This window comes from Gallus gallus, chromosome 1 (assembly GCF_016699485.2).
Source record: "Gallus gallus isolate bGalGal1 chromosome 1, bGalGal1.mat.broiler.GRCg7b, whole genome shotgun sequence".
NCBI lineage: Eukaryota > Metazoa > Chordata > Aves > Galliformes > Phasianidae > Gallus > Gallus gallus.
The window spans coordinates 76,466,455-76,490,480 of record NC_052532.1 but is presented as its reverse complement, the minus strand read 5'-3'; the positions used below and the strand labels follow the sequence as shown (position 1 = coordinate 76,490,480).

At 36.4% G+C, this 24,026-nt stretch overlaps 1 protein-coding gene across 3 annotated transcripts in view; it reads left to right on the top strand.

The window, feature by feature from the left end:
* Nucleotides 1–24,026, top strand: part of MAN1A2 (mannosidase alpha class 1A member 2) — a 136,763-nt gene that overhangs the window by 73,530 nt on the left and 39,207 nt on the right. For all 3 annotated transcript variants that reach the window (XM_416490.8, XM_040648426.2, XM_046902796.1), the window contains 4 exons: nt 407–487; nt 16,773–16,867; nt 18,717–18,840; nt 19,203–19,296. In XM_416490.8, coding sequence (XP_416490.3) covers nt 407–487; nt 16,773–16,867; nt 18,717–18,840; nt 19,203–19,296 — 394 coding nt within the window. The remainder of the gene's footprint in view (nt 1–406; nt 488–16,772; nt 16,868–18,716; nt 18,841–19,202; nt 19,297–24,026) is intronic.

Genomic DNA, 24,026 nt, shown 5'->3' with positions numbered 1-24,026 from the left:
TATCATTGTGTCACAAAGGTACAGAGAGGAATTTCAATGTGGATTTAGGTAGTTGAATAGTAAAAACCTTTGGTTTAAGATCTCAAATCATACAGTCATCTAGGTTGAAAAAGATGTGCAAGATCCTGAAGTCCAACCATCAAGATGACCTCCCAAGCCCCATCACTAAACCATGTCCCTTAGTGACAGGAATGGAGATTCCACCAATTCCAATTGCCTGCCTTCCTGGGCAGGCAATTCCAATATTGACCCACTTTTCCACTGGGGAATTCTTCCTATTACCGATCTAAACCTGCCCTGGTACAACTTAAGACTGTCTACTCATGTCTCAGTTGCCATGGTGACGTTTTTTTTTTTTATTGATTAGAGGAGTGGTTAATTACTTATTTTTTTCTTCATGTTCCAGAACTCTGAAGTATCTGTTTTTGAGGTCAATATTCGCTTCATTGGAGGCCTTCTAGCAGCGTACTACCTTTCAGGCCAAGAGGTAAGGAGACTAGAAGGCATCTGTGAAGTGTAATGTATTTTAGCAAGTAAAGGTTGCATATGAAGAATTTTTTTAGAATCGTGGCGTATCTGTAGTTTGCAAACTGATTTCACAGTAATGAGCTGTACAGAGTTTCATAAAATCTTTAAAACTTATTTCTGTACCAGGTATAAGCTGAATTAGGGTACCGTGTTAGAACTTTGAAACTTCTTTTATTGAGATGTTTTCAGAAGAAGTTCACTTCAGTAAACATCAACCTGAAATGTCAAGTCCCTGTTCTGTACTGCCAAAAATAACTTGTTCTGATAGTCTGTACCTCCACAAAGGTAGAAATAATCATTTTTTGTCACTTGTTTTGCAAAGCTATAGGTTTGCTTCATAAAAGTGATACAACAATCTCCTTGCCATTTTCTCTGTAACAAACAGAAATACCAAGCCAATTTCACTCCAGTTTTAACATATATTAAGAAAGATTGGAGACTTACGCTTTTGAGTGCTTATCCAAAGGCATCCTTGTATTCAAAAAATGCGTATATCCAAAGACTTGCAATGATGGATGACTTTGGTCTTCCAATAACATTGTGATTTCATGCCCCATTACTTCACATATTTTAACAAAACTGGAGCCTGACCCAACTTACGGATTAACTCATAGCTCTTCTCACATCTTAACAGCTAGCTGTCTTTTGATCTGTTCGCTGTGTCTTTGATTTTATTTTTTATTTTTTATTACTGGACATTCTGTAATCCACTGCTTAAGATGTTGGGCTTCCAGCCATATTTCACAGATTAGGGCTTGATACACTTTCAGGTATCCATATGTATTCTTTCCATTTGTTTAGGGGACCACCATGTAAATGTATTAGGAAGTACTCAGGGGTTTGTCCGCAACTCTTAACAGGAGCTGGGAGAAATCCTATATTTGTTGTCCATTTAAGTCTTCGGCATCATGCTGGGACCCATGAATTTTCTTGTTAGGAGTGACTTTGCTTTGGAAGAAGAAGATAGTGACACAACACAAATCCAGTAGGGATCTTGAAAAAAGTGTTGAGTTCATTTTTCAAGTACTTACTCTTCATCCTTCTTCTCTAAGAACTGTGCCTGCGGAGGGGTAAGTTACAAGCAGTCCTTTCTGATGCAATGATTTGTGGTCTGTTAGAGGAGGCCTGAGGAAAAGAGAAGCATGGAATTTTGCCACTCCATTTCCCTTATAGCAACTTAAGAACTGAGCTTACCTTCATAGCAGTGAGCCTTTCTCTGCCTCCAGAATCTGTCAGGGTTAGTTCTTACAGCAGAGTTTCCTTAGAACTAAGTACTTTACCCTGATGATATGATCCTTGCCCCAGGTTGCAAATCGACCTTTAAAACTGATTGCTGTGGCACCTCCTCAGGGAGATAGCCTTCATAGCAGCTATTGCTTGTGCCAGTGTGCAGTGAAATTCCAGCCTATTTACTTTACACTTCCACCCTAACAAAAGGCATAAAAATCCCTGAATGATCATCCTAAATATTTACTTGAGGCAGGTGCTGAATTTCATCTAGGTCAGCATTATTAACCCACCAGTTTTCTTCTGAAGACCCTTAGAACACAAGCTTTCTTCTGCTGTCAGACATAAGCAAAGTTGTTTCATGGAAAGTAGTCTCAGCTGCTTGTGGTTTTCAACTTGTGCCAGGGAGCAGTTGCAGCAGCTAAGCTGTGGAACTGTTACAAGGAGTCATGATTCCTACTTCAGTGTAAGTGATCTCAGCAGCATGGTGAGGAATCTTCGTTTCTAGAAATTTTTATTTCTGTCACTTGGACCTCAGATCACATTAAGTACTACGTGATCACTGAAATCTTCAAGCATTGAGCAGCAGAGCAGTGTCATATCATCTTTTCAGCTAGGAACGTTGATCTTGTCTCTGGATAACTTAGACTAGAGCATACCTTGGAGTCATTTACCGTGAACATGAACAACCTCAGAGGAAGAGCAGCAATCACCAGTGTATGGGAACTGTTGAATCACTGCCTGAATCTCTGATTAACCACCTGAGGCAAGCACTGAGTCAGCTGCGGAAGCACAGGTGAAGGCAACTTCACCTGTGTGATCAGAAGGGGTGGAGCCAGGCTCCACCTCTCCTAGACCCCATTTAAGGGCTGACTGCCACTGAGAAAGGATCTCTTTCTGGAGATTGCTCCTCTTAGAGTCTTTTCAGCAAGCCCAGGATATGGGTAAGCTTTCCATTCATCCCTGATTATTCCTTTATAACGCGATAATTTCTCTAGCCTTATATCTGGTATCTGTATGCTTATTGACCTTACACTTCAGTAACTGAATTATTTAGATAAATCAATAAGTACTCTGGCACTAGCACCTTAACAAAATGCTTTTGCCCCATTGCGTGGATGAGTGCAGCCAAAACTGAATGCTTTGTCTGCGTTTTAAGGCTGGGTGCTCTCTTAAATTGTGGCTGCTGATCTTTTTAAAAACTTTTAAAAACATTTTTATGTCATCAGTCTCACTGGTGGATTTTGAACACTTTGCAATTTGTTAGAGAACATTCCTGTTAAGTGATCATGTATATTATCTTCATTTTCCAATAGAAGAACTCATAAATAAGTGTTCAGGCTGCATTCATTTCAAGTAATTTGGCATATAGGACTGCTTCTGGTACTTCAGAGACGATTTGATTTGCCAAGTTGGATAACTTCTCTGCAGTATATCAACATGAATGAGATGAGCAAAGAAACTTGAATCTTTTCAGTAGTTGAGCCCAGCAGACAAATATATTCCTCTGATGAGAACTTCATGGAGTTAGTCCTTTTCCAGCTAAGCTATTGAAAACATCTTTTAGATAACTGTCTTTCAATCTGATCTTCTCCTTTCTATCTTACGAGAAGGGAAGGAATTCATCTGCTCAGGCTTGGGGAATGCCTTATTTCTTTTTATAACTGTGTTCAGATGTGAGGAGACCATTTTCAGCTACAGAGACAGGCAAGTCTGATCCAAGTGTTTAGTGTTTTGCATGATTAGCTTGTGAATGTGTACTTGGGCTTATTCCTCTAAGGGAAGTCTTTATCTAGTGGTAGGGTATCCTTCATGTGTTCATCAAGCTATCATTTATTTGCTCATATTCCCTTCCTAGCCCATTTTATTATTCCAGTATTTCAGTATGGTTTATCTGTCTGCTTTTCTCCATTGTATGGGGAGGGTAATTTTGCTTGATAGGATTTTATCTATTTATCAGCCATGGTGCTAGATATTGCTCATAGCATTTAAATGTAGCTAGTAGTTTGGATGGAATTGTCCCATTTACTGCTCTAGTTAGAAAAACTTTACTTAAAAAAAAAAAAAATTAGCGTAACTAGTTGCATGACCCTGTGGTTCTCCGTGGTATATTTCAGATGTTACATTACAGGTCTTGCTTAGATCATGCTCAAATGTGATCATGGTTTTAATGATGCTGTTTACTATTGATAGTATGCCTGCTCTTTTCCAGGTGTCAAGTGAGGTAAACAGAGGTAAAATATACAATGGTGTGTTATCTACATTGACCAGGCTGTTTCTCAGTAATGCCTGGAACAGTCCTTTAACTTCTGGAGTCACTGCCTTCATTATGCTTGAGAGATGACTGTGATATGGTTGATAATATAACAGAAATAGAAATGAAATGTTAGTTTTGCCTTCTTCAGAGTAAACACTGAATGTGTCAGCTTAGGATTGAAATTAGCCTTCTCTAAATGTTAAAAGAAAGAAACACTTTTTTGTGTATGGCTGCATTAAGCCTCAAGTATTTGTTTTTTCTTGTGTGTCCTGCTGGCAAAATATTTTTCTTTAGTTATTGAATCCAAGCTTTTTATAATTCTGAGCTATCTCCACCAAGATGTTATTTAGCATTTTCCCAAGAACGTTATGTTCCTTTATGTTTGTTCCAAGTTAATTCCTTAGACGTACTGTGTAAGAGGGGTCTGTTCCTTAACTTCTTATCCAAAATTAATAATAATCTTTATATAATTCTATTGTATGTTATAACATAAGGAGGGAAATTATTAATGAAAATGTTACATATGTACTGAGATCAAAACAGGATAAAACACTGCATTAAAAAAAAAAGATGCTATTCTAAGTTACACTTTTATTATCAGATTCAAGTTGGCTATTCTTTAAATTCTATTCACAGAGGAGGATGTGGTTGCTTTATTTTCTGAAAGTCAGCCATACTGTATAGCTTGTTTATCAGGATGCAGCTCTGGAATTGCTTTGTGATATCAGTTGAGTTCTCCGATTTAAGATTTTGTTCAAGATGACAGTCCTGGTTTTTTGTTATTTCATCTCAGGCCAGCATAAATTTTTCACTATGTTGGTATGAGTACATTCATTTCTCAGCACAAATCAGTTATTTGATTGGTCTTGATTGGATATGTGATCAGTTACGTGTTCTTCCCCATCTTTTAGCTGCTATTGTATATGCGGATCTTCTAGGGCCCTGGAGTAGCTGATACTAATCTGAGGAAGGAAGCAGGGTTGATTTGTAAAACCAGTGCCTGCCCCAAATGCTCTCAACTTCTGGTGCAAAAGAGCAACAACCAGTTGTTAATGCAATCAGTAAGAGTGAATGACACCTAGTAGAAATGAGCTGGCTGATTTTTCTGCGTTAGTGCTGAACCTGCAGAGCTTGCCAACAGACAACAGCTAAAAACTATAGTAGAAGTTAGAGTAGATCTGTGAAGAGTGTTCCTGAATAATGTCAAGTCAGTGAGAATAGGCACTAAGAGACCAGGAATTGCAATGTCCCCAAGGCCTTGGACAGTAAAATGTCTGCTGTCAGAAGCTGATATAGGGTATCACATTGGAATCTTCAGCAGAAAAGGATTTTTCTCAAAGTGGGCTAAATTAAATGGTCCAAGAGCTGTAACTTTATTACGTTGTCCCCAGTGTTTGGTTGGGGAAGAAATGATAAGTACAGGGATGACCTCACAGACCAATGCTGCCGGTATAAACAAGTTGCAGTTATTTATGTTAGCTGTGTGAAGGTTTTTTAGCTTATAAAAGCAGATAGAAATTTCTAGAGCATCTTGCAGCATCCAGGCCTACTGTTCCTCATTTCTGAAGACCATCCAAAAGACAGCAGTGAAGATGCTGAAAGCTAGTAGGAGCAGTTTCTTTGCTTCCAGGCCTTTGTGAAGACACTGTAAGACTTTCTGCTTTCCAAACGGGAATCTTTTCAAGGAAGGAGACTGACAACTGTAGAGTCCAAGAGAAGTATGTATGCAGAATAATCCTATGATTATAGACGTGAAACAGTCACAGGACCAGTAAAGCATGATCAAGATCAAGGATAATGCCATTATGCTTTCACAATTAAAGAAGATATCAAAGTTAACTGTATTGTGTTTGAAATATTCTAATGTTTCACAAGTGCATTTGATGTGTTGCTGTTTTAATTCTGTGTGGTTCCTGCCAAATAGCTGTACTCACTGCTAGAATAAGCATGATACTCAAATGCCAAGTGTCTGCCAGACTTCTTGAAGAATAGGTTGATGAAATCCAGAGCTTAAAATGAATCTGCAGGGATAGTAATCTCTTCATGGTGACCCCAATTGTAGGCATGCCCACTGTCTCTGAGAAAGGATACCATGGTATCTCTTCAGAGGTTAAAAGCCCTTGAGTCCTGTTTACTCCTTGGAGCTTTTTAAGAAGTTGCAATTTTTTGAGGCAGCTTTAGTTCTGAAGACCCTGCTATCATAGTCATCCTCGCCAAAGAAGGAGGGAAGAAGACAACATAATGCTGAGAAAGTGAATTTCTGATATGGCTGGAACCAGTGAAGCGTTGAACCCTGCACTGTAGGAAATGTGCCTGTTGAGAAGGGACTAAAAGGCAGTAATCCCCTCCCAGTTCTTTAATAACTTTGTTGAAACAAGTTTTCTGAGTCAAGATTTGCAGGAGGAACAGAAACAGCAGGAGGGGAAGCAGTAGTGCCACCATCTTCTAGGTGTTCTTTGGGACCTCTTTTTACTCATTCCTTGCTCCAAGAAGTTCCACAATAAGAAACTGAGTCACTATACAGAGAAAACAAGTCCTAACCGTGCAGAAATTAGCACCATCCACTGATGGTTGCGGTTATTTGCATCTCCCCAGCTGATCTGTGAGGTATGCTGGTGTAGCCCCGCTTTCCTTTTAGAAAAACCAGACATCTTGAATAATCTGTGAATAATATTTCTGTGGAGAGTCCTTGTTGAGTGCTTCTTTTTTTCATTAAGTGGAGCTTCACCAACCACTGAAATTCCTGATGTGATTGTCAGCAGCGCATAAAACATTTGTTATTTCATGCAATAGTGCATGGCAGAAGCCTGAGGAACAACAGGTGTCAGTTGTTCTGCAAAGAACTATCATCAAGAAAACAGAGCAAATATTATTTAGTGACTGTTGTATGGTAGATACTAACACTGTTATGACAGTGTTATTGTGTACTGCTGATTTGTCAGTACAATAAAGTAATAGGTTACAGATTTATTTTTGAAAAAGTTATTTCCTTATAGCAATTACAGTGTGAAAAAGATTAATGATTTACTGTGTTTACCTATACCAGCCTTATATATAAACAGTTTCCTTACATTATTGGTTTTCTCGCTTTTATAAACATCATGAAAATGACACATCTTTCTGGGCAAGATGATTTAATTTGTGTGGATAAATTCAACCTGAAATGTGTCATTTGAAGAGCAAAGGCTGTTAAGTACTCAATATTCTATTAACGAGTAATCAAAATAAACCTGTCCCAGGGTTTTTTCTCCCCAGGAAACTGACAGACAATGTTTCTTGTGTTCAGAAAGATTCTTTAATAAAATTATGTTATATATGGCAGTGGATATCCCTAACAACTGACTAACATATATGAAGTATAGGTCTTTATAAGCAAGACAGCATTTTTTTTTGTGAGCTAATTTTGCGTTAGTCTAACTGTATCTGTAAAAGAATGTACCTATATTCAATTTGTCAAAAAGCTAGAAACTCAAATGAGTTGACAGCATTATGTACATCCCATCCAATAAAGATCTGCAGGTTTTTGCTATGGGGTGAGCTATTTACTCGTAAGTGTCCAGGACAACTCGGGTCTAACTCAGGCCTGACAACCTGATTTTTTTTTTTAATTTTTAAAGCATTACCATGCCCAAGTGTAGTTTGTAATCTTTGTCCAGTTTCTGTTTACTAGGCCTGTAGTAAGCATTTTCATGGCTGTCAATTTTTAGTTAGCCTAATAATGTATTGCTGCATGTTAGTGTAGCATAGCACCAGTAGATGTGGGGAAAAAAGGAGAAAAGTTAATTCACTGCAATTTTGTTTCCACTGCTGTAGGTTGATTGGAAGTAGGTTTGTTTATTGGTATAACATGCTTTAAAGTGGTAAAACTAAAGGATAAGCTGTTTTAACAATAGAAAGTATCTTAACTGTGTAATAATAGCCACTCTTAAAGTTTGGGTTGTGTTCACCTAAAGGATTTTAAGAGCTAAGAAAAAATAGATCTTTGCCACTACTTGCATGCCAAGTATTTCCTGATAGCCATGTCTCTTAGTTTTTATCTACCTCTTCAGTAGTGTAGCAGTTATACTGATGGACATTGCTTTTGGCAAGCACAGTGTCTTAACCTGTTATTTTCTTAATGTTCATGTACTTTTTTTCTTTTCACTTTAAAAGAAAAATAAAATTCAACTCCAGACATGATCACATCTTAGCACAAGGCATCTTCCGCTGGTTTTTCCTTTTGGAACTTGTTTACATTCAGTGCTTTAGATTTCCATCTTTAAAAAGGGATTTGAATATTAAAATCTGCTTAGAGAAGAGCAGACAGTAAGAGAAAAATGAAATAAACACCATTGAATAAATCAATAAACACCACGAATGCTATAAAGGCAGCTAACCAAAACCAGTAAAAACTAACAAAAAGTCACTTGAACTTTTTATGTTGCCTCTGAGAATGTGTGATCCATTAGGTATCAAGAGGTTGCTAAGCCATCTGCTTACTTATTCCAATTTATTAATTGGAAAATCAGCAAATGTCTTCGTAGAAATGACTAAGAAACTCCCTGGCCTAATAACATTCATTTTTCTAATTCAAAATATAATATTTCATATAAATGCCTGAACTGAAACAATGTATATTCAAAAAAAGGTCATTTAAGCTGACCTAGGCATCTGTGAGTCAGTCCATTTTCATTCCTCCCCAGCCGCAAGGATTGAGTTAGCAGAAAATGAGGTCATCCATCTAAAAGAGATTTTATAATAAAATTGTTCTCATAACAGTGTATAGCTGTCTGTTGATTTGCTAATGTTGAAAAGGCAAATAAGTAGGAAACTTTGCTGAAATTAAGTCAGTTGATATTTCTGACCTGTGCAAATGAAATAATTTTGAACGTTGCCAGTGATGTAGATGCTGGCTGTTAGTTATAAGGAAATAAAGCAACTAAATGATAAGTAACCCACAGCAATAAGCAGTATTGACCAGATCAGCAGAACAGTAGTGGAATGTGTTTTGAGTGGCTGTGACTCTGAAGATGTAAAACTCATCTCAGCTTGAATTTGAGCTTTTGATATGAAATTCTGTTGCAAAAAGCCTGTAAGCGTTTGGATTTATGAGGTTTGAAGATGAAGAGAAATTTATTTCTGTTTAAGACATTAATAAAAGTTTATTGTTATGATGTAAACTTCTTGGTAGTAATGTTTGATAAAAAGATGCTTAAAAGCATAAGAAATAGAAAAATCATGAAAAGATACAGAAACCTCCTGGATTCATCAATAATCAGTATATGGGAGAAATGTTTCACTCTAGCAGCAAGTAGTATTTAAAGGTAACTTGATATTTATGCTTTATTTATTTATGAGATCACTGCTCTGAGCCTTGCTGATTTTTTTGATTGCAAGGCATAAAAGAAGAAAATCCTTGTCTTATTCTTCTGGCCAGAAGATGCATAAATTTATTCTGCAGCAATGTAGGGTATTTCTCGTACCATTTTCCAAAATAAGTGTGTTTTTTCTTTTGTTTTTTTTCCAAGTGCCTTGCAGAATTTATGCAACCATGAAGATTTCTTACTTAATTCATAGCTTGTTTACCACTTTTTTTAAATAATTTTGTTCTAATGTATGTATTAACAGTAGATAAACTAACTGTAAATCTTTTGAAACAAACCTGTTCAACTATTATAAGAAGCAAACACAACAAAATACTATTCACTCACTATCATGTGCAATGTAATGAAGTATATCTGACATTGTGTAAAAGATAGCTTTTACATTTACAAAACATATGTGGTTTCTTGTATGTTTTTTTTCAGAGTGTGATTTTTTTTGCACCCTAATCTGTCACATCATACCAATGGGAGGAGGGAGTCTATATAGTATGAGTGTACATGGATAAAATTACATATTGCTTCACACTGTTTAACTTTTTGTAAAGGCAAATACAGTCTAAGGAGGACTGAGTCATTTCTGCCAAAGTCTAAAGGGGAAATCGAGATTGATTTGAAATTGAAAGCTTGGCAGCACATCGAAGAGAAAGAGGAGACAGGAGTAACTGTGAAAGTAGGAACTGATTCAGTATAAGCACAGCTGAAGAATGAGATGACATGATAGACAAAAGTATAGGGGAAATTAAGAAGGTATTTTACATGCGTGGAGAACGTATCAGGAGCAAATGTTGTCAGAAAGGCCAGAGGTTAATAACAGATGGCAAATATCTTTTGTTGCATGGAAAGAATTCTCATTAATTACTTTTCTTCAGAACTGTTTTTAGGTTTCCTAATACACTGTTTCCTTTCTAGAATTTGCAGAGATAATGGATTATCAGTTGGGTTGAGATTACCAATTGTTCTATGGAGCAGAGTAGTAGCAAAATGTTTTTGATTGCTGATTAAAACATACTCCACCAAGATAGGGTTAAACCATTTACTTTGCCTGGATACCTTTATCTAGAAAGGGATCTTAAGAGACAGATATTTTAGGGTCGATTCTAGATCAGAAGAATTTACTCTGCTGAAGAGAAACCATTCTGCCAGTGTTTCTGTGATTTCCACTTGAAATTAAATCTAGCCATGGAGATCAAGGATAATAATAATGGCTTTTTTGAGTATGTGAGTAGTAAAAAGATGACTAGTGATTGTGTGGGTGTGCTACTGAATGAAGTGAGTGTCCTGGTAGCAGGGAATGCTGAGAAGCCAGAGGTACTGAATGCCTTCTTTGCTTTAGTCTTTACTACTCAGACTGCCCCTCAGCAATCCCAGGACCTGGAGGTAAGAGAAAGGTCTGGGGAGTGGAGTAGTTCCCTTTGGTTTAGGTGGGTCTGATCAGAGAGCATTTGGCCAAACAACACACGGATATGTGGGCCCTAATGGAGTGCACCCACATGTGCTGAGGAAGATGGTAGAAATGATTAAGCCTCTCTCTATAATCTTTGAAAAGTCTCGGAGAATGGGAGAGGTCTCTGAAAACTGGAGGATGGCCAGTGTCACCAATCTTCAAAAAGGGTTTCAAGGGTGATCTGTGCAACTACAGGTTCTTGTTCCTGATTTCTTTAATGGTGTCTTGTTACTGCCTTCTATGCTTTTGCCCTCCATTCATTTTTTTTCTGGCCATCATCTCCTTCTACCTTTTACTTCTTTCCTCATGCCCTTTAATTTCTTCTCACTGGTACTTCAGCTTGTGTGAGTTGGGAGACTGGAAGCCCTATCTGTACCACTTTGGCTTTGCTGCTGGTAAAGCTCTGTGCTGTTCTTCTTCCCTTTGACTCTTGTTTTGTTCCCTCATGACTATCCAGGTATGTTTTATCCCCCACATTCTGGTTGGTTTTTTTTTTTTTTGCTCTAGGACAATCTATTTTGCTGCTTGCAACTAGTGAGGGGACTTTTAAGCTTGATGACAGACATTTTCTGTACCCTCATGTCTAGTTCCCTGAGCTACAGAAACTCCCGCAGCAAGAAGAAATCATTTTGAATGGTAGTTGTTTTAGAAGCCCGTTTGCATCTTTGGAGCATGCTTAGTTAGGTGCAAGTGATTCTTCCTGGTAAGTTGTGCAAATTCAGGATCATTACTTCTAGAAGGTAACTAATCTGTCATGTTAGTATGGCTTGTATGCGCAAACTTACAGTGAAGAATTCAGTTAAGAAAAAAAGGAATAATAGAGAAAAAAAAAATGTCCTGGTCTGAAAGCCACTTCCTTATAATAATAGAAAATTAATAGAAGAGAGAATTAACTCAAAACAGCCAGTTCCTGGCTCACCTAGACAGTTCATTACATCTTAAAGGAGTTATTCGATTTAGGAAGTATTTATATGCCAGATCCTCATAACATTTGTTCTGTGATGTTAACAGACTGGTATAAAGCACTTCAGATACAAAGGCTCTTTAAGAATGGACAGAGTTTGACTTTGAAACCAGTGCCAAAGAAGTGAACAGAAATCATGCAGTTTAATTGGGATACTGTTAACCAGTGCCAGTTAGTTTAAATATGATTAGCTGGTTTTGCAGTGCATGCCAGTTTTTTACATTTGGATCTTCTAGAGTAAAAATTTCAGATACTTCTAGCAAGTTAATTATGCACAAACTTTTAATGTAGATTTTTCAAAAATATCAGTAGTATGAAATCATTAGCTCATAAGATGCTGTAGTCAATGCTAGCTAGATTCCGCGTGTCTATTATCCAGGAGAACAGCTTTGGAAAACTCTAGCAAAAGATAGAGATAGTGTCATTTGAGGATTCTGTTTGCAAATTCTTAGGTACTGGTAGAAAACTACAATAGCATAAATTATTTTATATTGAAGAAGTGGTATTTGAACATATTGTTCCTTTGTAAAACATAAGCAGGTAAAGTTGTAGTCAACCAAATTATGTCTTATCTGGATTTAATTGATGTGGTTTTATGCATTTATTTTTCAGCTCATTTTTAGATCGAGTGGAATTAGATGCTTTTCTTGTCTTATGGTGGTAGTGCCTTAGGCACTTATATGATGGTAGTTTTCCTATGTTGTCTAGTGCATCCAGACTGATGTGATATTATGTTGATATGATAGGTAGATTCTTGCCATCTATTTTGCCAGTGTAGTTTTTTTTTGTATACTAAACACAGAAACGTGACATTTCTATCTCATAACAGTCTGGAGCATCTAGAAAAAAAGAGATCTGAGGACTTGGGTGATGAATACACCTGTACAGTCCTTTGGGCTTTACTAAGCTTTTTCTCTCAGAAATAGAGTGCGGAATGCAATTGCAGCTTTTTCCTTGAAATTAGATTAGTTCTTGTACAGTGCTTTAGCAGTGTTTTACAAGCTGAATCTCTAGACAGAGGCATTAAGTGTAACTAGGCTTATGTAGCCATCATTTTTAGATTGAAGGCAGGTGTTATATCACTCAATTTCACATATCGTCTGGAACTGAAGAACCCTTCTTGCCTTCCCACCGTTCTTCATTTCAGGTTGTTAACAAAAGCATGTCTTGTGGGGAGGTATCCAGTATGACTTTTTTTGTATGTAAAAATATTTGTACAAGCCTTATCTGTAGTGTCACCAGTTAAACAAAATGTCAGCCTAGTCTGCATGTTTTGAAAATGATGTGAGTCTTAGAAATTCTCTTTACAAAATCATTTTTCTTCCCATGAAAATGACCAATGGTTTGACTATCGTTACAGACAAGAGAGAGGCCTAGGTTAGCATGGATGAAGGAAGCAGCAGTTGCAATACGTTCAGAGTTGTAGATTTTCAGTTTGCTGAACTGAGTGGTTTTTTGTTGTTTCTGTTTTTGGAAAGTTAAAACATTTTTTTGGAACCATTTCTTAGTTCATGAAACCAGTAAATCAGCAAGTCATGTAATACTGATGAATGCTGTCATCTTAACACAAGTCGTTCTTGAGATACCAGTGTTCTTGTAGCACAATGGGACAAGTAATTGCAAAAACAGATGTAACTGAGCCCATGCTTACATTAGAGTGAATTTAGCAGTGTTTTAAAATTGTGAAGGCTCTGAAAAGACTCATGCCCAATTTATTTGTCCCCCTGTGTAAATCTTCAGCATATAGTTGTCCCATGCCTTACAGCAGTATCATTGGGCACTGAAGGTGATAAGAAAGATGAATGTCATCACTCTTAGGTAGCTACTTTTTTCAAAAAGGGAAAGGAGACCTACAGAATTGATTAGCCTCATCTTGGTCCTTGGGAAGGTAATGGAACAGCTAATCCTGGAGCCTGTTTTCCAAGTCAATAAAGGACAAACAGGTAACTGGAAGTAGCCAGCAAAGAGTAAGAGATGATCAAACAGCATGATAAACTTCTCCAATTGACTGGCTTGATAGATGAGGGGAGAGGGCTGTATATTGTCTGCCTTGTATGTATACAAGGCCATGTATTGGCCTTGTATGCACTGAAAACTTGCTATCTTGTGTCTTGTCTTCCCTTGAACATAATTCTCTAGACTAAGTAACCACAATTCTTTTACCATTTTATATATTTTCAAGGAATCTGTTCATTTTGTTTCTTCTCTGTTCTTCTTGCTTGTATTGTTCTTGAAATGTAGTGTTGGACAACTGAGAACTGCCAAGGCTGGAATGGAATCTGTTGGTTCAACTCATTTTGAAAAAATAAATTACTCATATTTACTGTATGATAAGTAATCATGTATTATCAATAAATCATTATGTTATTTAGAAGTTAGAGCCTAATGCATTTACTCCTGCTCTTGTGCCTGAAACTTAGTAATAGAAGCTATTTTAATTAGCTCAGCAGAGCTTTGTTATCCAGAAGTAGTGAGATATTCGTAGCACTCTGAGATAGCAGTAAGCAATAAGATACCCTAATATAAAGTAATGACCTGTCTGTGGTGAATTGAACTGTTTATTTTGATGACAAAGGTAAACAGAGGTACAATTTTACTAATTGGTGCTAAATCAGTCGTACTTAGAATCCTCAGCTCAACAGAGGTAATAGGAAGGTGTTTCTAATCACAGCAAGTTTTCCACAAATGCTATTCATGCTATTGTCTGAGCAAACAGTCACAACATTCCACTGACTCACTGGCTTTTGAATTTCTCACAAGCTGAAATGGTTGGCACAGTATTTCCTTCCTTGCCCTTGTTTAGATTCATGAACAGGTAACTCAGCTCAGCCTGTGCTTTATATACCATTTCGGTTTCCAATCCTATAGTTTTTTCCCTAAATTGTTGTAGCACATTTCAAATTGAGCAAAAGCTGGATAGTAGTAGATAAATAGAGAAATTCTTTTAGTGAGGATGTTTTTAGGGGCATTCTCCCACTGAACATTATGGCAAGAATGTTTCAATATCCTTTATGTGTTTCTATTACTCTTATTAATAATCTTATGTGTAGAGTTTTCAAAGGGTGCAGGATCCAAAAATGGAAGGTAAAGAAATTCATGCCAGAAATGTCTTTCCAAACTTTGTAATGTCTAAGAGGAACTTAAACATTCTGTAATTCTGTTATGGAGTAAGCATTGAAGTGGTTCTGCATTAGAGAGATTAACTCACTTCAGGTGATTGTAGTGGCTCTGTCTGGTCTTGACCCATCCAGTACCTAAAAATCTAGAATTTCTGCATGCGTTTTTGACATGCGTTTATAGATTCAAAGCAGGTAATCTGTATGTGTCTCGGCCCAGACATATCTTTCACTTCTCTTCAGGGCTTCTCTTTTCCCAATTACCGTAGACTTTACCTATACTGTCCCTCTTATTTATAGTATACCTTCCTATTTTAACTTGATCATTTTTTCAAAGTTAGAGCATTTTATGAATTTTACTGTTAAGTTTCTGCACGTTTTCTCAAAGACCATCTCTTGCCAATGGTGTTGCTGAAAAGCATTTAAGCCACACTGCTTCTGTTGCTTCACATTTCCATCACATTCTATTCTGGTGATTCCAGTATCCTCTTTTTCAGTTTAGACATACCTCATCTTAAACCTCATTTAGAGTATTAGTGTGTAGAAGTCTTTTCCTGGCTCATTACTTTCAGATCCATATCCATCTCTCCATAGTTCACTGCATCAACTACAGTTAGATGTCACCTTTAATATTCTTTTTTGTCTATTGCATGTCTTACTAGTCATCTTCTAATATTAAGATACTGATCTTTTCTCACCTTCATATGAAAAATGAGAATGGTCGATTGCTTACTTTTCAGATTTGTCAGTATGCATTTTTTTCTTCCTCTAGACTTCACAAAAGGGAGAAATATTTTTTATCAGTTCAACAGAGCTGTCTTTTAGACTTACTCGAAGCTTTTATTTCTCTTGATTAGATCAATATAAGATCAATATTCTATATAGATTATTGAAAGTTAATAATAGTGGATTTTTTTCATATGTCCATGATGCTTAAGTTACTTAGGGGAACAGTAGCTCCTTTTGTTAAATGTTTGTGCAGCACTTGTAACTCATAAATGATGTTGTCTCCCAATATAGAAGATACTTGCAGAGAATATTCACATTGAGTTAATTGAAATGTATGCTAGCAAGTAGCTGGCAAAAACGATTTTACGTCATTGGCATCTGCCAAATATGCCTTCTTGGAAAAGATTCTTCCTACAAACTTAGAAGGATTTTTCTCCCATCTACTCATTTAGCTAATAAACATTAGATTTTAAATAAAGGTATTACAGGTTTATGCTCTGAAAATGCATTTTTACAGACATGAGTAACAACACTGGAAATTGAAAGTCATTTTGTCCTGTCAGTAAATTGCACTTGTAGTCAAACTTGAGAGGAAATATTAAGCCTCTTTTAATTTTTTTAATGTATTATCAATGAAAGAAGAGTTTTGGGAAACTGCATATGTGTCATTTTGCTTTGACAATGCTGATAAAAAGATACTAGCTCTGTCTGTATTAAGCATATCATTAAAAGAATTGTAAGTATGTAAATTAAAATCACTTGTGTGTTATGTGGGAGAATTCTCTTTTGCTTTTTGCTGCAAAAGTGAGTATATTTTAAAGATTGTTTTAGATAGCACTTCAAATAACATTGGTGGAAAGAGGTGGGAGGATTAATACCCCTCTTTCATAGGAATGTAAGCAGTGTTGCTGGTGAGCATGGAAGCAGAGACATTAAAATGACAAGTTTTCTTCTCATATTCAAATTCTAGTGGTGTTAATGAAATGAACAAGTGAAAATAAATGAGAAAAAATATTTTATTTTTTTTGCAATGTAAAGCTTTTCTTATATAAGGAAGTGGTTGGGACAAGGAAATTTCCATCTTTATAGTTCTTGGAGATAAATCAGAATTTGTAACTGTCTGCAATTGATCCTACTATCTTAGGTTTTCAAGATCAAAGCAGTGCAGCTGGCAGGAAAACTTCTTCCAGCCTTCAACACACCTACGGGTATACCATGGGCAATGGTAAATCTGAAAAGGTAATGAGTTTTCTTTTGTGGGGAGGTGTTTTTTCTCAACCTTCCCTAACTTGAAAAAATTACGTATGCTATTAGTAGTTCTGAGTAGTACAATTGTAGAAGATGGTGAGAAGTTGTTATTCCTGGCACTTAAAGATAACTTTAATAGAGTTCAGACCATCCTACCTCATTAACTGCAATAAATCGTGCCCATTAAAATTTTTCCTAATTCTAAATAAGAATTCAACATGCTGTTAGACCATATTATGGTATATGTTGTCCTAGAGCTTAATTGTTAGTTCTTTAGTCATTGTAAACCATGTTCTTATGGAAAACAAAAATGTTTTCAGGCCACATTTAAATTTACTGGTTTTTATGCACTTAGCGAGCTGTGTGTTACTTTCAGAAATCTCAAAATGTTTGAGGAAGTATTAATTTATTTTGTAGTTCAGCTGTATAAAGGCTAATGGCAGAAATCCACTATGGCCAGTGGAGATGGATAGGCTCCTTTAGGTGGCTGTTCAGCTGTACACTGAACTTAGATCACCTTGTGGAACAAAATTACCTCATCTAATTTATCTTGTATTGCTTGCTCAGTGCTGAGTTTTTCCTCAAATTTTGAAAGCACTTTTGGACACAAGGCATTTTTTTTTTTTTTTATTGCTGGGACATGAGAACTTTCTTGTTAATTAATGCTTGCACTGTATCTGTCTCCTGGTAATGTACAGAGCCTGCTGGCATCACAACAGAAAATACAGCGGCTGGCATGCAGTGAGCAGTGATAGTGGCATATGTATATGTGAACACTTACCACGGGGCTGACATGCAATAAAAGAAAGGACCTGATAGAAGGATTTGAAAAATTAGCAACCTGTATTATATTAGTTTTTGTATTTTTAATGCTCATTTTCTTTCTCTGTGAGAGATGAACCAAAGAAAAAACACAGGCTATAATTTTGTTTCTATAGTCTTTCAGCAGTGGTTACTGCATTTTTAAAGGTGTTCTGTCTCAGGTGAGAACTTTAATTTCTGCTCCATTGCCTATGTTTTTCATTTACATTTTTATTCTTTCTAATTTATAATTAAAAATATGTATAAATATATTGCTATCTGATTATAGTTCTACTGTTAACTGATATCTTATTTGAGAGAAAGTACCAATAATCTCCAGGGAAATGTGGTTAATTTCATAAAAGGACTCAATCCTGGAAGGTGGTGAAAACTCATGAATCAAACCAGAGGTAATTTAGGAGTTATAACTTAGTGAGATGTTTCTGAGTGCGAAGGATCTATGGTATGATGCAGTCTGTTGATTCCTTATGCCAGTATGAGGAACTCACAATATTCTGCTTGCTGTAAGCATAGTTTTCCTATGTAGACACAGGTTACTGAATCTTACTGAACCTATATATATATAAAAATATATATGAATGCTGACATTAAGCGTATCCCACACAAGTAAGGATAAGACAGCAGATGTTTGACAGAACAAGGAAGCAAATTCTGCCGCATTCAGAAGTATACTTGTCTCATCTGATATTTGCTTCTGATTCTTATTCTTAGGAATATGGAATGAATATATGACAATTGACATTGGGCTCACTATTAAGGCCTTAAATCAATGTCTTGATGCACAGAATTACAATCACAAGTCTTTTTGTTGATGAACTTATTGTATTTTTTTTTCCAAGAAGATCCCACCAACTAACCAACCAGTCAGTCATGCCACAACTCCTGTAATCTTTAGCATAGATTATTACTTTGCTGTTACCTTTTTAATTTGATGTTGTAGTTGTTACTAGCACCATGTATGGTAATTCTGACTTTTTTTGTTCTTTTTTTTTATTTTCATATGTTTCTTGAAACTCAGCGGTGTGGGTCGGAACTGGGGCTGGGCTTCTGCAGGCAGCAGCATCCTTGCTGAGTTTGGTACTCTACATATGGAATTTGTCCACCTCAGCTATTTAACAGGAGACCCGGTATATTACAACAAGGTGGGTCTCAAATTTAGCTTTTTCAGTCATACAAGTTACATTTATGCTGTTTCATCGTAAATTGCATTAAAGGAAACTTCCTTTTGTATAACATAGTGTAATGTACTGCAATCTAGTTGCATTTTAAGTAATAAGTAAATTCTTTCTTACCAAGCAGATTGACTTTTTGAAATACAAATTTTACAACAGAAGTTTTTCATTTCTTTCAACAAGCATTTAAAAATCATAATTTTAAAAGAAGCCCCCAAGTAAGCTTCTCAGATCAAATTAAGAAAATGTCTGAAAAGAAAAATACTAGATTTAACAATATGCAGAGCAGACTGAAGTTGTTAGTGGTGATCCTGATTCTTGATTTAATTTAGGTCATGCACATTCGGAAGTTACTCCAAAAAATGGATCGTCCTAATGGACTTTATCCAAATTATTTGAACCCAAGAACAGGCCGTTGGGGTCAGCGTAAGTATTCTTATTTTATTCATTCATAATTAAAGCTCTATTTCTTTGTTACTGAGTTGGAGATTAGAAAATCTATGCTGTAGGGTGTGAACAGCACCGCTTGAAAACATGAGATCTATATGAATTAATTTGACTTGCAATTTTCTGAAACCAATTTTTACCAGTATTCTCTTTTGAATTCATGTAACTTGATTTTATATGGTATGTTCTGAAAGCAGCTTCCTAAGAAATCCAGTGCATATCTTTTAGTTCCATCACTTGATAGTATTTTCATTTAAACAGAATGAGAGGGAAAAGCAGCTTCCTTCATTTTGATTTTGTTCCTATTTTTCATCTGCAAGTCATCTGGTTACTTGATCACCATTTGTAGGATTAGCATTAGGTAGTCTTTATAGGTGGCTGAGGAGGTATGCATGTTTGTGGTTAAATTTGAAGTCTTTCATTCGGATGAATGTGAAGATTTTTCACCTGATATTAGGGACTGAAATTTTTAAAAATAATTCTTCTTCTCAATGGCATGTGAAATGACATAAACATAGGATATTGTGAGTTAGAAGAGACCTACAAAGAGTCCATGAGTCCAACCCCTGGCTCCACACAGGAGCACCCAAAATTCAAACCCTACGTCTGAGAGAATTTTCCTCTTGACCTTGCTCCTTGACCTCTTGGCAGCTTGGGGCTGTGCCCACTGCCCTGGTGCCCTGTTACAGGGTCCCACTGCCCTCTGGTGAAGAACCTTTTCCTAACCCTCAATCTGATAATCCTCTGATGCAGCTCCATGCTGTTCCCTTGGGCCCTGTTGCTGGCACAAGAGAGCAGAGATCAAAGCTTGCCAGTTTGGGTATGAAAACTTAAAAAAAAAAAAAAAAAAAAAAAATTATATTGCTGATCTAATCTAGGCAGAGAAAGAAAGCATGAAGACATGGACACAATCCAGATTTCTTTCTGTGAAGCATTTTTTTTCTAAGAAAGGTTGAATGTTTTAGTGGTTTTGTAGTGGGTGTGATGAAGAGTTCTTTTTCCTCGAGGCTTCTGTTCCTTCATCTTTTATGAATGTAAGTTTATTTAGGAAAAACAAGTAAGGTGGTCTATTTTGTCTTGTTTGACATCATTGACAGGTTTTGGTGACTTCAGCAGTTGGCTGTAAATAACCTCTAGAACATGTTCTGGCTTGCAAACTGAGAATTAGCTTCTGACTTTGAATCTGGTATGTGAGGGAAATGAATACTGCTATTATTGCAGTGACTATGTATAGAGTTGTCTAATTTGATTGTTAAGACCAAAATTTTCCTCAGAGCGCAGTGTATATTAAGTGCGTTAGCAGCACTTTTTGAAATGAATATATAGATTACTGAGAAATTCTTCAGACATCTAGGCTTACAAGTGCATCCAGAAAAAAGTGAGTAAATACAAATAGTCATGTATAATTTGCACAAAAGACAACTTTGCTTGTTACTGAAATAATTTTGTCTACTGTTCTTTGTTGTTCCAAACCACATGCTTCTACAGCTTTCATTAGAACTAGTGTAATGTGGCACATCACCAGGATTCCACAGGGTCTTTGTCTCAGTTTCAGTAACAGTGCTCAGGATTAACAACTCTGGAGAGGGGAGAAACCCCAAGTACACAAAAATAAACATGCAGTGGAAGTTTTAACCTTGCTGAAGTTTGGTGAAGCTCTAACATGTTTTTTCAATTGAATTTTGAATCTGAGATTAGAGTTTATGATTGCCGATCAGGAATTTAAACACACTAATAGAACACGGGTTTTTTTTTTGTTTGTTTGCTTGTTTTTGTTTGTACTGCTCCCTTGTCACAAACATCTCCTGGAATTAGCTTTTTACTACTTTTCCCCCAGGCAAATCAGGGTCCTAATGCTGAGACAGAACTTCTGGTAGTGTTCCTGAGATTTCACCCATTCAGCATTTATAAATCTATCCTGAAAAGTTTTGTGGGGACAAAAGAGAAAGAATCCATAATTCTGCTTTTTCTGGATAGAACAATGAGAAGCTGTTTTTGTAGCCCTGATAATTCACTCTTCATTTCATGAATCCATTTGCAAAAATTTAAGCATGTGACTTGCAATAAAAATGCATAAGGAATGAAACACGACTTACAAGCTGGAACATCTGAGACTTAGAAATTTCTTCCTTATTCCCTTTCAGAAATCATATCCTGCATCACAGAAGTCAGTTAAGTAAGGGTGATGCCTTCATTCATAGAATTTCAGTTTGCTAGAGGACTCATGTCGGGCTCCATAATATGGTTACTGACCAGCTTATGTTGTTATTAAGGGCAAGGAAAATTTTACATCTTCCTCAGAAGATAATTTCAAAGATAATTGTTTTTGGCTTGTCATATACCCTAAGACTGGAAAAACAGAGACAATGGAAAGCATAATTTTTCTTTCAACTCCTGCAGTTGAAAAGTAGCCCTTTTTGGATTTTTTCTGTGACCTTTAGTTTGATACAACTTTATCTTGTACAAATTACTTTATATAGTTTCTTAAAATTATTTCAGAACTCTATTGACCTAGATACATGTAACTCTTGTTTCTGACCTTTCTGGGCTTTCTTGTGCCATTATTATTTCTTTTCCTTTTAACATTTTTCTCCTCTTCAGACTTGGATCAGTTCTATTTAGGTTTTCTGTTAATCTGTACAGTATTCCAACTAAGTCATGAAGAGTGTGAAATAGGTAGAGTAAATCTGTCACATACGTAAATAGACTGTATAAGAAACATGGGAGTTGTTTTTTTTAGTCTTTTCCCCTTGCAGACAAAAGACTTTTTCACATTGGTATCTAAGATTTGTTTGAAGTAACTCTTTAGCACATTTAAGATCTTACAATACTTTACTTCAGAATCCAAATGTTATGTTGTCCACCAGAACCTTACATGAGATGAATTTAATTCACTAATAGAAAGCTTATATCTCAGCTGCTGGTGTGGGGAAATTAGAGTAATAATATTTGGCATGAGATCCCACAGAAAGGGAAAGTGATTATTGTTTACAAAATCATAAAGTAAGCTGATTTTTATCTGCATGCTCATTATCTTAATTCACTCTTACTGATAGGTACCAGGATGTGCCTGAGTTATCTGGACTCAAAGAACAAGAGGCAGTGGCTATCCAGTCATCTTTGTGTATCTAGGGTTCCTAAATGATAATGATGAGCTGGTTTTTGGCCTAGGAGTCAACAATTGTTATAGAGCTTTTCTTTTCCTCAAAGACTTTCTGATTTTTATCCACTATAGATCTTGGCTACATTGTTGGATGACATCTGTTTTTACACACACAAACTTTTTCTAAGCATGTATCTGTAATTTTTCTCTTATTGGGGTTAGGGAATGGGGAGTGGTGCATGTGGTATGCTGCAACCTTTTCACCATCTTCTAATGTTAGGATGCGAGATCTGCTGATGATGAGTCATTTGTGCTGTGGTTTGATTTATCAGAGCACAGGCTTTTCAATCTTGATATAAGCAGCACACTCCTGAATTTCATTGCTAGGAAATTGTGCTCTAGGGACAGTGTCCTGAGACAAGCCATCCTTTTTAATGTGCTGTTCCGCTTGCTTCCTTTGGTACTCATGAAGACATTCAGTTTCATTCATAATTCACTCATACCAGTCAGTGTTTTTGGTACAATTACCTAATATAATCAGTGAAGTAACTTACCAGTCCGTAATTATTTACAGTTTCACCAAGGAGATGACTATGACTTCAGGTACTTAACAAGTTGAGCCATATAGTGTCATATAAATCCAGTCTATAGCTATGCCTTTGTAATGTTTATGTTTTTAGGAATATAAATTTCCATGTTTAATGCATTTCACTTTTCACTTGAGGAACAATTTTGGTGACAGATTACCTTCTCTTTCTACTGTTTCTCTTCATCATTTCTTTCCATTTGAATGCTATAATACCTCATCCTAAAAATTGCCAGGTAAGTGACTTACTGGTCACTTTTTCATCTTGACTTTCCAGCGAAACTACTTCGTAAGGTAGCAGTGTGTGACTGGGTCCTTAGTGCTGTGTAGGGGGGAGTTGGTTATACCCAGGGGGAAAAGACTGTCATAGGCAGGCTAAATATTTGTGTATAAGCTTATAATGTCTAGGTATTACAACATGAGTGGCACAGTAGACAGCTTTTGAGTGGGTTCAGTTCAGGAGTTGTCATCTTGCTGGGACTTTTGCTGGAAAGCAGGGCTGCAATGCCCTCAGGTATATCAGCAACTTCAGCTTTTAATTATGAACTAAGGTGATGGTCCAGTAGAAACAAGTGATTTACAGTACTTCTGTCTTGAGGTTCTAGTTTCTTTAAAATTTGAAAGAAAAATAGCTAGCAGGAAGTATATTTGAGCTTCTCATGTTAACATTCAGTTAGCTTTGTTAGCTTAGCTTTACAATTGGTAAGCAGTTTGTTTAGTGAAAGCATTGGAACATCATACAGTAATTGGGATGATTCTCAACAGCAATGCCAGTGCTTTCTAGAAAAGCCTGCTATTCAGGTATAATGTCTAGAATTTTGATTTAAAACAGATTACAAAATTATAGAAATCACTTTGTGCTGAAGAAAAACTTTTTAAAATGAAATGTTGGGTAAATTTAATTCTTATGTACGTTTTCAAACAAGTCAGATGTGAATGCCAACTAAAACAGCAATAGAAAGAAAGTGGTAGTCTGCGTCAGTTGTTGGCAAATAACGAAATGTCATTTCTATTTGCACA